Source organism: Pyrus communis, chromosome 10 (assembly GCF_963583255.1).
Source record: "Pyrus communis chromosome 10, drPyrComm1.1, whole genome shotgun sequence".
NCBI lineage: Eukaryota > Viridiplantae > Streptophyta > Magnoliopsida > Rosales > Rosaceae > Pyrus > Pyrus communis.
Genome location: NC_084812.1, coordinates 2,282,355 through 2,299,598, shown reverse-complemented (window position 1 = coordinate 2,299,598; position 17,244 = coordinate 2,282,355). Strand labels below are relative to the sequence as shown.

At 35.6% G+C, this 17,244-nt stretch overlaps 1 protein-coding gene and 1 pseudogene across 1 annotated transcript; both read right to left on the bottom strand.

The window, feature by feature from the left end:
• Window positions 1–3,153: 3,153 nt before the first annotated feature.
• On the bottom strand, window positions 3,154–10,959 carry LOC137747501 (disease resistance protein RPV1-like). The gene is made up of 8 exons (XM_068487625.1): window positions 10,818–10,959; window positions 10,327–10,359; window positions 8,913–9,123; window positions 7,933–8,493; window positions 5,630–6,728; window positions 5,072–5,353; window positions 4,084–4,950; window positions 3,154–3,971 (listed from the first exon to the last, which is right to left on the bottom strand). Exons 3-8 carry the CDS (start codon window positions 9,068–9,070, stop codon window positions 3,582–3,584), a joined length of 3,357 nt encoding a protein of 1,118 aa, XP_068343726.1. The 5' UTR covers window positions 9,071–9,123; window positions 10,327–10,359; window positions 10,818–10,959; the 3' UTR covers window positions 3,154–3,581.
• On the bottom strand, window positions 10,882–15,669 carry LOC137747503 (toll/interleukin-1 receptor-like protein; annotated as a pseudogene).
• Window positions 15,670–17,244: the final 1,575 nt, after the last annotated feature.

Genomic DNA, 17,244 nt, shown 5'->3' with positions numbered 1-17,244 from the left:
GTCTAAAAAGATGGTCTCCTCAGTATTTTCCTTCCGTCAGATCATATTTTGTAAACCGAATGATGTGACGTTTAATAATTGAATTCTTTATTTAAATGACTAAAGAAGGAATTCAATCATCAACCGCCACATCATATGGTCTACAAAATATAGTTTAAGTAGATGACCTCTAGTATTACCCTCTGCCTAAATAGTTTCTGGGGTACGAACGTTTATCAAGTGCAACACTTATAAGACCATCGGATTGTGTATTCCACCAATCAAATTGTGTACTTGGCGTTGGTATGTTTGTGTTAATTGAAGTTAGTGAGTTAGTGTGTTTGTGTTAATTGTAATATATGGGTTGATTTTGTTGACTAAGTTTCTAATTTTGTGTTTGCCTTGGTCTGATTTACTGTTTCCTAAGGCTAATGGAGGAGCAAACTCAGATTTGGGTCTTGCTTTGTTTGTCAAATTTTCATCAGTTCATTTGGACTTGTAACGTGCTAATTTGGATTTTCGGTATTACTTTCAGCTCCTTGGTTCGAAATTTGGGTGTGAGTAGCTCTTTTTCTCTGCTTGAGCTTCCAAGTAATGTGATAAGTTGATCAAACAATTGATTCGGGTATATCTAGGCATTTCTACAAGAAATTTAGTGGCATCGTAGCGTTTTACTTTTAGTCAGTATAAATGTGTTGCTGCTGCATTATTCTACTGATACGCATGTAAAAATTTGTCTTGTAAGTCGTAGTAATTTATCAAGAACCGGTAAAAGTTAGTTACTTTTGATGGCCTAAGTTGCCGCGTAAGTTTTCCATACTTTTGAGCGTGTGTGCTCATTTTTCTTAATCTTCATAACAATCATTCATATCTCTTTTATCTCTGCGCAGACGTTTTCCAAAGTTATTAGAAGTTGGGCAGAAAAAAGTTCATGACTGAATGGTGTTGGAAGGTTAATCCAAATTTAAGTTACCAAGAGTCATCAATCAGGGTTAAGAAAGATAGATGTTCTAGAGTTGTGATGTTTGGAATTTCTAGAGTTAATCATGATTTCTCTAGATGTTTCAATTATTAAGTAGCTTATAATTAGCTAAATAAATGATGATGTATTGTAGTGGCTATAAAAGCCATGTAGTGTTATGACTTTGATGTGTGAAAGAAATCAGAAGTCTTTTCAAGTTTAAAAACCTCTCCCCTCTCCTAAAATATTGGATTGAGACATCTTTCATAGAAACCTATTAAAGTGTTTCTCTATCGCTCTTCCTCCTACAAACGGTGGGCATTTCTTTCTTCTGGATCCTATTTCGTTCAAATCATGTTCATATGCAATACTATTTTCCCTTTGATATTGTGTGTAAACCATCAATTCTATGTTGTGGGGAGGGTTAAATATCTTTAAAGTTGTTGGATTTCTGATTATTCTTAAGATTTGGAGCTGAGAGTAGTTAAATTTCTTAAATTTATTAGCTTGACCCATGAGGTATGCTGAAAGATGGAATGCTTAGTAGTGATAGGGACTCAAAACTTAGATGAATTCTAGGAGTTTTGCTACAGGAATAGCCTCTAGCTTAGATGAATTCAAGAAATGTACAACTTAGCCTCTTATAGTTTTAGACTAAACCCATTTCATGTCATTTTACACTAATCATATCATGTGTGTGGATTTTTCTTGATGGATGCATTTAATATAGAAGCTGAAGGGATCAAAGCTCTGTTCTTTTTCTTCGAGATTGCTTTTTGCTCATATGTATCATATTAGCTTCTCACTCTTTGTTCCATTGCAGTGTGTCCTATTTCCAATAGCGATCACCTTCTATATCGCATGGTGGTTTATTCACTTTGTGGATAGCTTCTCTCCAATCTATGCTCAACTTCGAATCGACATTTTTGGTATGAAGTATTCTGAAATGCATTCCTTAAACCCCATTATTTGATTGGTACATTCTAACTTGCATTAGCTATTGGTCTTGGGGTATGACGTTACTGACTAAGTATCTAGTCCATTTTCTCTCTTCATCTAATCCTAGACACAAATTTTGGTGCGATAATCCGAATTCAGCAAGGAACAGTTTCTATCCTTAGAGAAAGGAAATCCAGATGCTGGTGTAGCTAGGGGTTTGATTTTCTTTAACTTGGATGCTTAATTGTCTTCTTCTTAGAAAAAGGTCTTTGATTGCACTAGTGCCCATATATCTTATCTAGAGTATGTAAAAATAAGAAGAGAAGTATGTTGTGATGATCCAAAAGGAATTGTTGATTGTGGCACGACCAGAAAATCGAAGTGGTTCCCTGAAAACAGAGCAGAAGATGGAAAGTCGAAGAACTCGAAAACCAAGTTTGGATCACAAGGCAGAGAAGGATGTTGTGATCGCAGGGGAGTATCGGATCCCTTCATCTTTTCAGCTCATGGAAGTGTCCAGAGGAGCTCAGAAGCTGAACCGCACGATTGATTCCTAGTCGAAAGGGATGAGGTTCGAATGGCAGCAGCCGAAAGACATTGCCAAAGACTTGTTGAAAGGAGTTCTTCGTCTGCATGCTCTCTTGTCATGCTTGGCAAGTTGCTGGAAGCTTCACAGTATGATTCACTTGAACAAAAAACACATTGCTGTGACGGAATTTGAAAAACTGAGGCATTCTGCCGATGGGTTTTTGAAGAGTGGAAATGAAGAGCTTAAGAAGGTGATCAGAGACAGCCATGTGAGGCAGAACCTGGTGGAAAATACAGAATCTTTCGAAATCAGTTGTAAGTCTTCTTTGTCCCAAAATCTTTTTAGAAAATTTGTGCTTTTTTTTTTTTTTTTTTTTTTTTTTTCTGCCATGCAAATATAACTTTAAGAAGCTAATGTAGTAATGTTCTTTTTATGCAGACCAAAAATGTTGTGGGTGAAGAAAGTGAGAAAATAATTATTATGGACAATAAGAGTGACGCTTCCCCATTCAAAGCTGGTCTTGCAGACGAAAACCCTAAGGAAGAAGAAACAGATGCCTATGTATCTCACAGTGGAGGTATGGCCTTCTTGAATTGCAAGTATCTTAGTTTATGTAATGTCCAGTGTTGACTATTAAGTATGGTTACGCGAGTAAAATGAGAAATGCATTTGACAAGAAAATGTGTGGTGCATTTGTAGGGCAAGTATTTCTGCGAATTCGAATGGTATTTCTCGAATCATTGGATGCTTGACTTATATGGGTTTTTGTAATGCTGAAATGTTTCTGAATGCAATATATCTTCAAAATTCAAAACAATTACTTACTGGAAAAATCACAAGAATCTGAAAGATATATGAAATGTTGACTTGCTGATGATGAAGCTAGCGGTGATCTGTAGACCAAGAACTCAGATATGTGAAGATGAGGATGAGCTTGATGATGACGATGCATCACTGCCTTGATCGTGCCTCAACATCGAACCAATCTGGTGAGACAGGTGATGCTTTCACTTCACAATTTTTGCCTTTTTCCATTCTGTCATCTGTAGTAATTCACGTTTGATTACTGGGATGATTATTATCAGATGCGTCATGGCTTGGTCCTGCCTCATCATAGAACCGAGGTGAATATGGGTCAAAAACATAAACAGCCCGATGCAAATCATGCATATTTTACTTCATAGGTTTGTCCCATACTAGATTAACTCCTATTCTCTTCATTCTATCAGGATAATCCCTGTCTCCAAAAATTACATCAACTTTATCCCCACTTTGCAAATTGAGCTTATCGTTCGATATATTTCCCTGCCAAAGATAATCGCGCAGAAGTGATCTGATTGTGATGGTCTCCCGCAACTCAGTATGCTTGGTATTATTTACAATAGTAATGGCAAGAGTGGAAGAAAATTGGGAAATGCAGAACAGAGTCAGTCCTTCAAAATTATGATCCTCACTAGGGGGAATATCAAAACTGACTTGATTGCCATCATTGACAAACTCAAACCAATCAGGAACATAACTCCAATGGAGGAAAATGCCACCGAGTCCGCAGGAAGTCCATCCCTATATATACAATAACAAGTGTCATATATATACATGCACATATGCGTTTGTGTGTGCATGCGATCGATAGGAAGGCAATTAACTTAGGGGAGAGTGAGAGAAAGAGAGGTACCTGTAGGATGTTCTTCTTAAAATCAGCTGTGAGATTGGTGCAGTTACTCATATGAATCAATGTCATGGAGTTTAATGACTTATCCAGGCCTGGAACCTCAATGAGTTTGGGTGAATCACTTATATCCAGTTCTCTCATATTTGCCATTTCTGAAAGATTAGGCATTGTTTCCAATGCAGGGCAACCATTGGCATCCAGCAATTTCAAATTTGTTGGTAAGTCGGGGATTGTATGAAGAAACTTGCATTTACTTAACAGTAGAGTTTCAAGCTTTGAAAGACCACTGAAGCTTGGTAGGGTATGAAAATCATTCCCTCCAAGATCCAAAAATTGTAAAGAATTTAGACTCCCAAGATCCTTGGGGATTCCATCATCATTTAATGCGCCCATTCTGTGACGAATGATATGAAAGTTGGTGATTTGATCACCACTGTAGCTTGGCAGACTGTAAGCAAATGAACGTTCACCACAAGGCGCTGCCATTATAGATAAATGAGTGAGTTTCTTAAATCTTACTGTGGTATGTGGTAGTTGACTTATGGATGTATTATCTGCTTTAAGTACTCTCAATGATTCCATCTCCCCTAAATCCTCATGCAGTTCTCTGAATTGATAACAACTATTAAGAAGAAGAGTCTCCACAGATTTCAACCTATAGAAATCCCTTGGAAGAGAAACAAGCTTGTCACATCCTTCAAGGTTCACCAAAGAGAGTCTTGTAAGATTACCAATGGAGGGGTGAATTTCTAACAAACTTAAACAGCTTTCCAATATCAACTCTTCAAGATTTGGGACTTGCGAAAAGTCCGGTGATTTAATTAGGAAACTGGAACAACTGAGATTAATGATTTTCAAGTTCTGAAGCGACTGTTGCAGAAAAGCAAAGAAAAATTAAAATTAATATCCAAAAGGAAGATGCCATGAAAAAGAGAAGGAAATCCAAAAGCAAAATAGAAACACAACATCATTTTTGTGTAATTGATTGTACCTTGGAACCCTCCCAAACTTTTACCAGACTGCTGCCGATCATCTCTAAAAAAACTAGTTTATCTTGATTAAAAAAGTCATCCGGTATGGACTGCAAACTGCATCTATGCCAGCGCAACCATATTAACTCTTTGGGGAGATGTTCGTATTCTCCATTGAGCTCTACGTTCTCGAGGTCAAGCAGTCTCAGTTTATTCATATGGGCAAATGCTTCTGTACTGAAACAACTAGACTTATTAAAATCAGGGAAATGTAGAACAAGTCCTTCAACTTCTTCGGTTCCCTGTTAACAGAAAAAGGTTATAGTGGTAAGAAACGGATTATTTGCATATGTTTACCTGTATTACTATTCATTACGCAAAATCACATACGATGAATATATGAAAGTACTATTGTTGGCTAGTTTAACATTCTTTGTGGCTAGTTTAACATTCTTTGTGCAACCGCACATATTTACACATGAATGTTATTTAATGTGTAATAGACATACGCACACGGTTACATATATGCTTTTCTTGTACAATGCATTAATTCAAAATTAAATTGGGAATGTACTTACAGATTTCTTTGTTAATACATGGGTGACATCTTGAGGATTCCACAACCTACTCCATTTTTCAGGCTGACGAGGAGATTTTTCAGAAATGATTACTCTGGCCATTTCTCGAAGCAAATCATGCATATTCAACTTGTTGCGTTCAACAGTTACAAGACATCGTTCACAGAGGACACTGATTCCTATTGTCGCAAAAAATTCACATTCATCTAATACTTTTGCGACATAGTCCTTGTCCTCTCCAATAAAGAAACAACATATGTCAAGGAATATAGCCTTCTGTGTATCATCTAGCCCTTCAAAGCTTATTCTTAGTGGTTTTATTATTTTTCCTTCAGGAGTTGTTTTCAATTTCTTCAATTCACATTCCCACTCTGCAATGGGTCTTTTAACCAAAAAAGAACCTAAAACTTCAAGGGCTAGTGGCAAACCATCACAGTAAGAAACAAACTTTTCTGAGAGTTCAAGAAATCCTTCGCTAGGCTGTCGATTTCCAAAGGCATGCCAACTCAAGAGCTCTAGAGCTTCTTCTTTATTCAATTCCTGAGCCGGATATGTCTTGTTCACTTTCCCTTGCTTTAGTAAATGTTCATCTCGTGTCGTTATGATAATTCTACTTCCAGGACCAAACCATTTGTGATTTCCAGCTATTGCATTCAATTGTTCCACTTCATCTATGTTGTCTATGATGACAAGTACCTTTCTATGTGAAAATTGATCTTCTATCAGACTGATACCTTTATCAACACTGCTTATTTCAGACTTCTGTTTCAAGATGTCAAAAATAAGTTTTTCTTGCAAATAAGCCAGACCATGTTTACTTGTATTGTCGCGAACATCGGCAAGGAAACATTTGAACTGGAACTTATGATGAATTTTGTTAAAAATGGCTTTCGCAGATGTTGTTTTACCCAATCCACCCATCCCCCAAATTCCAACCATGAGAACATCATCTGATCCATCACTTGAAAGATAAGTGATAATATCTTTAATCCGAGAATCGATTCCAACTTGGTGCTTGGCCGCTGGTAATATGTTTATGGTCAAAAGCCAGTTCGTAATAACCTTGTCAACAATTTCTCTTATAACCGTTGCTTCGTGCCTGAAAATTGAATTCGTAAGCATTAGTGGGACTCAATGAAGGCAAAGTAGGAGCTATCAGTACATAAACAAATTTCTTTCCTCCATACACACACACACACACACACACACACACTACCAGGCTGCTACTAGCATGTGATTTTGTGACCGAACTGAATAAAAGAAACAGTCATTCATTGATTTATAAAAGTTAGTTGTATTATTTAAGGGAACTGTTATTAACACTTTAAAAACTTATTCTATACTTCTCTCACAAGTATATTTTTAGGTGATATATAATTATTAGCTAGATTTCAGGTGATATATTAGCTAAATATAAAAACTTATTCTATACTTCTCTCATAAAGCAAAACAAAAGTTCATAATTATTAGCTAGATTTCAGGTGATATATAAAGTCAAAGAACCAAAATCAGTATATTTAATCTTACACTCAACTTTAACGAAAAATAGATCTTATTTAGGGCTTATAATCTAATTTTCTATTAATTATATTTTAATTAATTAATATTAGAATGTCAGAAGATTACTTTAGCACCTCAAGACTTCATAAAAAATATTTGGATGTAACAGCCCCTAAAACAAAAACAATTCAAATCTGACTGAACCAAATTCGCAGGCGTAATTTTGTAAAAAAAATAAATATAAAAAACAAAGATTACAAAAATATTAGAAAAGAAATCGGATAATTTTTGTTCAACTTGAATAAAAGGACGAAAAATTGTCCCTACTCAGCAGTACATAAACAATTTTCTTTCCTTCTTTCCTTCATACATACATACATACATATATATACATACATACATACATATATATATATAGATATATACATATATATACATATATATATACACACACACACACACACCCTTTAACAAGAGGGATCCTCATTTTTTTTTTAAATCTTGACTTTAATGAAATTGTGTGGTTGAGATTAAATCACATGCCACACAATTTCATTAAAGTCAAATCCAATGATCAAAAGGCTGTCCTCTTTTTTTAGAAAAATGAGGATCCTCTTGTTAAAGGATTCCTATATATATGTGTGTGTGATTAATTAAAAGAACGAAAGTCGTTCATTAATTAAACTCCATTTACGGTTTGGTTTTATACGAGAGATTAAGGTGTATTAATTAAGTCAAATTGTATGAGAGATTAAGTCATTCACTATAATGTTTCAGATCTTGAAGAGCAGGTGAATGATTACCTATTGTCAGTGATTTTAAGATGGTAGCCAGACAAATTTGCAGCTTCTGTAAGAGCCCTTCTCCACTGGTTTACCTTTTCACGTGTCTTGCCATCTTTTTCTTCATGGATGTCCTTTTCGTGCTTCTGAAATGCTTCGGTAAAATCTCCATTTTGCTTCCTGACATGTGAAGGATCAACATGATAGAATATTGGCAAAACATCTCGCCCCAGTTTGTCTCTGCACTCCATGATCTTAACCAGCTCGTCAAGACACCAACTCGAACCTGCATACATCTTTGAGAAGACAATGATAGAGATCCTCGACTCTTCAATTCCCTGGTACAGTTCCTTTTTTATTTCTTTCGTTCTTTTTAGATCGTCCTCATCGATATAAGCCTGGTATCCCCGGTCTTTGAATTGCGCGTGGAGGTGGCCGGTGAAGCCATTGCGCGTTTCGCCGCTGAAGCTCAAAAACACAGTGTAATTCCAGAGTTTTGACTTGGAGGAGGATGAAGAGGAGACTTCGTGGGCTGTCATGGCGGAATCGACCGTTATGGCACTGCAGTTGTTCATATCACGACTGGAAAAAGAAAAAAAAAAATTGATGAGATAGGGACTCTTCAACTACTTCACGACTATTTATGCGAAATCTCCTCCCTTTCTCTGTCAAGAAGAGGCAGCCTTGAAGAAAAGGAAATTGATGGACTCAAGAGAAAATATATGAAAGTTCCAGGTGAATGAGGGAAGAAACAATCGAAGTTAGAGCCCACCAAACATTGCCACCCACTCTCATTCATCTTGACTGAAAAAATCGATTATGGAAAATCATTGAAAGCTAAACCCCACAAAACCCAAGCCTCTGGAACCCTAAACCATGATTGCGGAAATCATTGAGCAAAAAATCCTACAATTTGAGATTTCAAAGACAACCTCCCATCCCAAACCAAACGCTCCCCAATTTACAGAGTACCATTAAAATATCTGAAACTTTAGAGGTACCTTGCGGGTCTGTTGAGCAAAATACGAGACTGATCGGAGGAAGACAGAGCGGCGGCGAGACCTTCAGTCCCACGGTGAGTGCCGAAGGAAGCTGAAGCGGAGCCCAATTTTGGGGGGTCTTTTGGGATTTTCCCAATCAACTTCTGCAAACCCTCCATAATTCGAATGCTTCGAGAGAAAGCGCAGAGAACCCAACCCAGAACGCTTTATCCTGTTCACAATTCAGAAACCCAATTAGGAATTCCAATCTTAAGGAGGAGGAGGAGGTGGAAGATTGCTCGAGGTAGCCCTGAGGGAAGTAGTAAACGGTTGCGGGTGGGGAGAAGGGGTGGGAAGACAAACTAGGTTTTGGCTTTTTTTATTTTTATTTTTCTAAAATTAATTATTTTAATTTTTTTTATCAAGGGTTTAGTTACGCTGCATAAACGTGGCAGTCAGTCAATACAAATGAGGATTCTTTATTTGTCACGTCACCATTTAACAGTTTATTTAATAAATTTTATAACGAATATATGAAATTGAAATAAAATGATAAGTAAATATATGAAATTGAAATATTTTAAAGATGTTGTAAAGAATTGAAATCGACTTTAAACCTGAGGGGATCAAATATAATTTACCCTTTTTTTAAATATCCTTTATCCTTTCACATTTCAGTTTTTTTTTTATTCGATCACTTTTGTTTATGGCTAATGCTAAAAAAACTAAATTTATAAGTAAAAAATTGTAAATTAAATGACATGAAAATTAATAATTAGATTATTACGTAACTGTTGATTAACATACTTATTTTTTATTTGTGACACATTATTTAGTTTGCAAATGTAGTATATCTAGCATCATTCTTTATTTATTATATGTGGTTGCTACCATGCTATATCTCAAATGCTTCCAATTTTTAACATAAAAGAATACATTATAATACTCTTAAAATAATTATAAGCGGTTGAACATATTCAACACTGAAAGTAGAACGGTAGAACCAGATCGATCTTCATGTAGAAATATAAAAGGTAGAGAAAGTAGGGTTAGAGTGATATAGTTTTGGCACATGGCGGGCAGGGCAAGGAAAAGGTGGATGGAGCAATGCCAGAGCACTCAGATATATACAAGAACGCCTACGTGTCCTCCAGTTACATCCCAATCCAATATTCCACCTTTCGCTTTCACTTTGCCTTTGCCAGTCATGGCTACTTTATTTCTTTTTAATTTTCTTATTAATTGGGGTTTAATCCTTCCAGAATAACTTATTAATTAGTACCACTTGCTTATAATACTCTTAATGTGTCCACTTTTATGAGAAGTTTTTCAGAATCCCAAAAACATGAGTATCAAATAAGGGGTTGAAATGTTTTTCCAAGTGCCAAACCAATTATATTATGACACTTATATAATAAGATAAGACGTTTCATGCCTTGCTTCGAACACGATGAAAAACTCTCCAGTGCTGGTTCATATACAGTTGCAAAAAGAAAATAAAAATGTTAGAAAGACCATCTTTTTAGATTATTAGCAAAAAGTCATGCTCTGGGTTTTAAAACTGTTAAACATAATAAAAACAGTTGGTGCAAAATTGTAATGAATGGTTTGTAACGAACAGTTTCATGACATGTTCATGTTTCGGTAAATAATATTCACATTAATAAAGAACTTGAAAAATGGTACGGAGCTCTAACAGTTTACATCTTCTCATCTTGTCTAAAACTAAACACCACATATAGATTCTTCCACTAAATGATATCCATTTAAGGGAAGGACATATAACATACCCAAAAAATAACAGTAGTGTTCCAATTGCTGCCAAATCTGAGATTGATGAACTGAGGTAGCAAAACGCAAAATGCCTTTTTAAGCACGAAAGCCTTGACAAAATAAAAACTTAAATACAGCTATTATAGAATGTACCTGAGTTCAATAAAATTTGTTTCACAGTGATCTGAAGACAGCCGCTCCCATACCGCGCTACATATTCGCCAGAAATCCAGCGACAACTCCGGAATCCCAAACGGCAAAAGAAACAAATACTATGAAGTTTTGGCCCGCCAATTGCAAGTTTAAGAACCCTAGAAACGAGTTTTATGACTTTCCACAAAACTCCCAGAACCCTAGTTCTACAGCAAGCTTTACAGAGGAACACAACTTCCCTCAAAACGGAGAGCGCAAACAAAATCCCTTAAGAAACGAAAATCAGGATCTGTTTGGTGAATATTTTGTGAAATAAGGAACGAATGATTCGAGAGCAACGGAGGATTCAAGAAAAACAGAGGGCGAAAGGAAGACACGGAAAGCACAGATGAAGCAAAAGGTAAAGCGAACAAGAAGGCACAAAGATTAACAATGAAAAACGCGTGGCCAACAAGGGCAAAAAGGGCATTCCACTGTAGAAAAACTGAAACAGTGCGGTCAACAAAGAAGAAACCAATAATGCAGCCTTGAAGACAAGGAAATTGATGAGTCTTCTGCAAGCACCTTCAATTGAGGCCCCGGTGAAACAAAAGTGGTCCTGTAACCCTACCAACACGTGATAGGACGGTGGAAAAGTTCTGTTTTTTTGAAAAAAAACCAAGGGAAGGACGTTTCCAGTGGAAAACCATGATGCCATTATCAGATCACTGGACGGCTAGATTCAAGTTTTGCAAAAGATCCACATTAAAGAAAAAACTATATTTGCTTTTCAATATTATGGTAGAAACAATTAATTGTAGCTTTTCTCTTTGGAACACATGCTAGCAACTTTCATATTTAAATTTTCTCCCTCTTTTTTTTTTTTATTTTGTTTCTCATTCCGTAATGTTATACTCATGATTTAAACTTTTTATTTTTAAGATCACTTTCTAAGCATGAAGTATACTAAAATTCAATCAAATTCAAAACATGTAGTAATAGACAAACCATGTCATTCGATAAACACTAAAATTTTGTCAATTTTAATAACTATTACTCATGTCATCGTACGATAAACATCATTTCAATTTTCATATATATTAGTCGCCTACGGATCTCAAATATAAGAAACACATAGAATTTTCTACTTAGAAAATACCTCCAAAGAGAAAAGGAGAGACCCCCGTTTCCTTTTGCAAAATTCGGAAAACCCCCAAAATCAAACTACGCGGCAAACTGGCACCAAAAATATGGAGGGGAGTTCCGGCGCCTCTTCCGACACCGCAATCGAAACCCTAAGAACCAGATGATGGTGCTTCGGCAACCTCGAACAAGTGGAGGAGAAGATCCTGATCCACCCCGCCTTGTCCGACGACACGCGTACGGTAGTGAACTCAATGGAACCCGAGCTCACCAACATGAACCTTAAATCCATCTCCGCCAGGTCCATGCCCGACCCGCATACGCTCCTAAGGTCCTCTCACCTCCTCGGCCCCAAAGTCCTCCAGGTAAATCACACCTCTCTGTATTTCTCGTTAATTTTTCTTGTCCTCTGTTTGGTTGCTGAGAAAATAGATAAAGAGAAAGAAAATTGTGGTCTTTCCTTTCTGTTTTGTTATCAAATGGCTTGGGTAAGGGACGTTGCTAAAAGCAGTACGGAGGATTTTTCGAGGAGTTTGAGTCGTCGGCGGCTTTTGATGCCCGATGATCCCTGACGACAGCCACAGCTGTGGAGTACTCTCATACCCCGGCAATCCCTGACGAAGTCGTTCCTGGAACTAAGGTACTTTCTGCTTCTTGATGCCTTTTCAATGCTCAGCTTGTGTTTTAATTTAATAAGCTAGAGATTTGTTTGCTTGTTCACTTTTTGGATTTTGTACATGTTCAGTTTAGTATTCAAACTAGTACGAAATTGAGCTAGATTATGGAAAACAACGGAAACTCACACTTTCGTAGAACTTAGTGATGAGCACTGTGTGCTCCGTCTTCGTGCATGCAATATCTTGTATGCAGGAGTTGATTCCAACTTGGTACTTAGCCACATATAATTTGTCTGTGCTCGGAGACCAATTTGTAGTAATCTTGTCAACAATTTCTTCAATAAGCATTGCTTCGCGCCTGAAATTGAATTTGCAAGCATTAGTGGATTTTATAATATATATAGTTACATAGGCTCTAGTGGGGTCTCCAATGGGGATAATGCTCTCAGCCGTCAGATCTCTTTTTATGAGATCGTGCGGCTGAAATTTAACAAGTTTTTTTTCCTTTTTTTCTTTCGACGGGAGAAAGAATGACACGAACAGGGGGGGGCAAGAGAAAACAAGGGTAATGAAAGAAAACTAAATCAAATGATATGTCATCAATATAAAATGAATGTGTTTATCAACGCTTAAGTAATAATTCAATTATTAATTTCTATGTTATTTAATTTACAAATTTTATCTACAAAATTAGTCTTCCTAGTAATCTTAGTCTTTGAATTTTCTTGTCTAAATTAGAATCAAATTTAGAGAATAACCAGACTTTTAAAAGAAAAAAAAATTCCCTATTATTGAACCCAATCTCCAAAACTGGAATTAAAAAGAAAAAAAAAAACAGGAAAAGGAACTGCGAAATTGAATCAAGGAAAAGCACACTCAAACTGAAACCATTCTCCGTAACATTGAACTGGAAAAGCCAAAATCCCAATTCCTTGAACCCATTTCTACATAAAACTAGAAAGAAAAAGAACCCTCTTATCATCGAATCCACTTATCGAATGGCCCAAAAAGATATATGAATTTGAAAGATGACACACCAGGATTTCCGATTCGTCTTGTTCGCCAGCCCTTCTTCCTCCGTTGAAAGAAAAAATGGAAAAAAAAAAAAGAAAAGAAAAAAGGCATGTTAAATTTCAGCCGCACGATCTCATTAAAAGAGACCCCACGGCTGAGAGCATCATCCTCATTTTTAAGTTAAAATGGTGATCTCTCCTCTTAAAGAGTCTGTATAGCTTATATACTAAGAGCATCTTCACCAAATGGGTTAAATATAGTCTCTTTCAGAATTATAGCACTGCATAAAATTATTTTTAATAAACAATGTCATGTCATATTCATATATTATCTTCAATTGAAAATGTTAAACATAGTCTCTCAATAATTTATTATTTTTAAGTTTATTCTTAAATTTATTGATTAATTAAATTAAATTACCATATTAAAATAAAGTTATCCAGACATGATTTTAACTAATACGACAACATTTTAAGTTTGTAATATTTTTCAAATTTATTTGATATTGCAACATATTTTATTAAATATTCTCGAAATTGAGATATATTTACCCAATTGAATTTAAACGAACAAAGTAGATCAGAAACCTTGATTTGAAACTTTGCTTGAGATTAATTTGTTCTTGACATGGAATCATACTCAATTACTCAGAGAGTGGGTTCTTGAGATAATACTACCCATTAACCCATTGATTAAGCAGGAAACACAATCTTAAGATAGTAAATTAATAATTGGGATTATGGGATGAGGGTCCTGGTGATTTGAAAAAATTAAGGAGGACACGCAGCTATTTAATCACGTATTTGTGGCTTTTGTGTCGCTTTCAGGTTAGCTAATTGAAGACTTGCTTGCCGTTTAGTTTAATTGGATGCCTTCAAATCCCACCATAGGATTTGAAACGTTAATAAAGCCTGGCTGCTGGCCCATCAAACGGGCTGGAGTTAGCCAGCCCATTGGCCTTTCGGATATTATTTGGCTTAGTGGGCTTTTTAGATTTATAGTCTAATCTTCTATCGTAGATGAATATTTGAATAAATCAGATTATTTTTTTACTTTCAGATTTTTATACTTTTCTATGGGAGATGGTCTAACTAGCTAGACTCTGATTTTGTGACGAAACCAAGTCATCCATTGACATATACAAGTTAGGTTTATTAATTAAACTCCAATTATGGTTTAGGTTTTATATGAGAGACTAAGGTGTATTAATTAATTAATCATGTTAATTTGAATAATCCAAGTTAAATCATGAAAAGCAGCTGAATGATTACCTATTGCCGTTGGTTTGAAGATGGTGACCAGACAAATTTGCAGCTTTTGTAAGAGCCTCTCTCCACTGTTTTACTCTTTCTCGTTTGGCTTCACGTTTCTCGCCATCTTTTTCTTCATAGATGCTCTTTTCGTGATTCTTAAATGCTTCGGCAAAATCTCTGTTCTGCTTCCTGACATGTGAAGGATCAACATGATAGAATGTTGGCAAAACATATTGCCCCCGTTCGTCTTTGCACTTCATGATCTTCACCAGCTCGTCAAGACACCAACTCGAATCTGCATACCTCTTTGAGAAGACAATGATAGAGATCCTCGACTCTTCGATAGCCCGCAACAGTTCCTCTTTTATTTCTTTCCCTATTTTTAGATTGTCATCATCAATAAAGACCTTGTATCCTTTTGTCTTTTAATGCCTTGTGGAGGTGGCCTGTGAAGCCCATGCGCGTGTCTTCGCCTCTAAAGCTTAAGAACACGTCGTAATTCCAAAGTTTAGACTTGGAAGAGGATGAAAAGGAGGCTCCCTGGGCTGTCATGGCGGTATCCACCGTTATGGCACTGCAGAGCTTCAGATCACGACTGAAAAAATGGGAGTGGTTCACTGGTTTTGTTTGTATTCGAACCGATGTTACTGAAATACCGAAGCCAAGTCAACCTTTCTTTAGTCCACAAAGGCGTCCATAATAATTAATCTTTCTTCACTGCAGGCCGGGAAGGTGCAGTGAAAGAGAGAGGAAAAGAGGAAACAAACAAACACGATAAAGACCATCCAAAAGATTCTTGACGGTGATTAAGCTATTCAAGTATCAATAATACATTATTTTAGGTTGGAATTTAAAAGTATTTTTGAAGCAGGATAGCAATAACACATAATAAACAAAAGTAATTTAAAAAGATCCAAATATGAAAGGATAATTAAAACAATTATTCAAGATGGATGGTAAATGATTAAGTCATTTTCAAGATTTGAACTTAAGGTCATAATCTACTAAATCGTTGTATTAACTATTAAATGGTGCTTTAATATACTATTTAGGAATTTCAAGGAGGCATATGGGGTGGACCATATATAGGGCTGGTTTGGTATTGCTATACTTTGAAAAAAAACTGCTTCTGCTGTGATATGAGAATAAGCAGCTGTGAAATAAAGCAGCAGAGTGTTTGGTAAACTTATTTGTAAAAGTGCTTTTGAAAAAAAACAGTATTATAATGTTTGGTAAAGTTTTATGTGAAACAGATGTGAAAAAAAGCCGGTTTTTCAAAGCTGAGTTTTTCAGCTTCTTGTTTTTGACTTTTTTTCATCCAAAACTATGAAAAAAAATGTTTACCAAACACAAAAACAGCTCCCACCTTTTTTTTATACTAGCTTTTTTCAGAATCACCTCAGTACCAAACCAGGTCATAGTTTTAGATGGGGGCAAGTGTAATGTGGCTGAATAAAACTTGAATCATTTGAACGGTGGGAAATCCAAATTTCTGCTAAGTTTTGTCTGTATCAACGACCACACAAGAAACACATTCAGTTAACTTTCTAGAAAGTGATGCTCACGTGTTGTTACGGAATTAGAGATTGTTTGGATAATTATGTTTGAAATATTATCATTTTTTTTTTCACACTAGATTATCAAAGTTAAATCTAGTGTAATTAGAGATCTCTAACATTCCAGTAGTATATAATTTTGCACTAATAAATATATCTTTAAGCTTTCAAAGGCGATTATTTTTTTTAACTAATAAATGTATCTTTAACTTTCGACATTATTGTTAGCCCATTGTGAGGCTAGCCCAACCTCCTTCCCCTAGTGTAGATAATATTATTTGTTCTAAAAAATAAAAAAAAAAGTTTTCCAAAGGAGAATTTGAATCACATTATTACTAATCAATTGTAAGACTTAGCCAGGGGTAGATAATATCGTTTGTTCAAAAAAAAAAAAAAAAATTGAAACTAATAGATTTGTTTTCTTCTGCATACTGGTAAAAAGTAACAGATCTTTCTTCTGTATACTGATAATTTAAGATTTGCTAAACGAATCCATAACTTAGGTTTCAAAGTGTACCATAACATAGATTAATCTAAACAGAACTTCCTCAGCAAACCAAACAATTTTATTTCCTCTTGAAATGTCCTTGTTTTGTTACTTTACAAAGCTAATTTGTTTCAAAAAATCTTGAAAACAAGTGGTTTTCAACTTTGAAAATCTCACATCATGAATAGATTAAAGAAACAGTTTCTTCAATTATATTCAACACCATGACATCATTTTGCTGGGAACAAAAAGAAATTTATATAAACAATCAGAAACAATATAATTGTAAATGTAAAGTTATGTGACCTAATGGTTAAAAACTATGTAAACCACCTCGACATCAAGCAATAAAAAGTATATGGGAACTGAGGACTTACT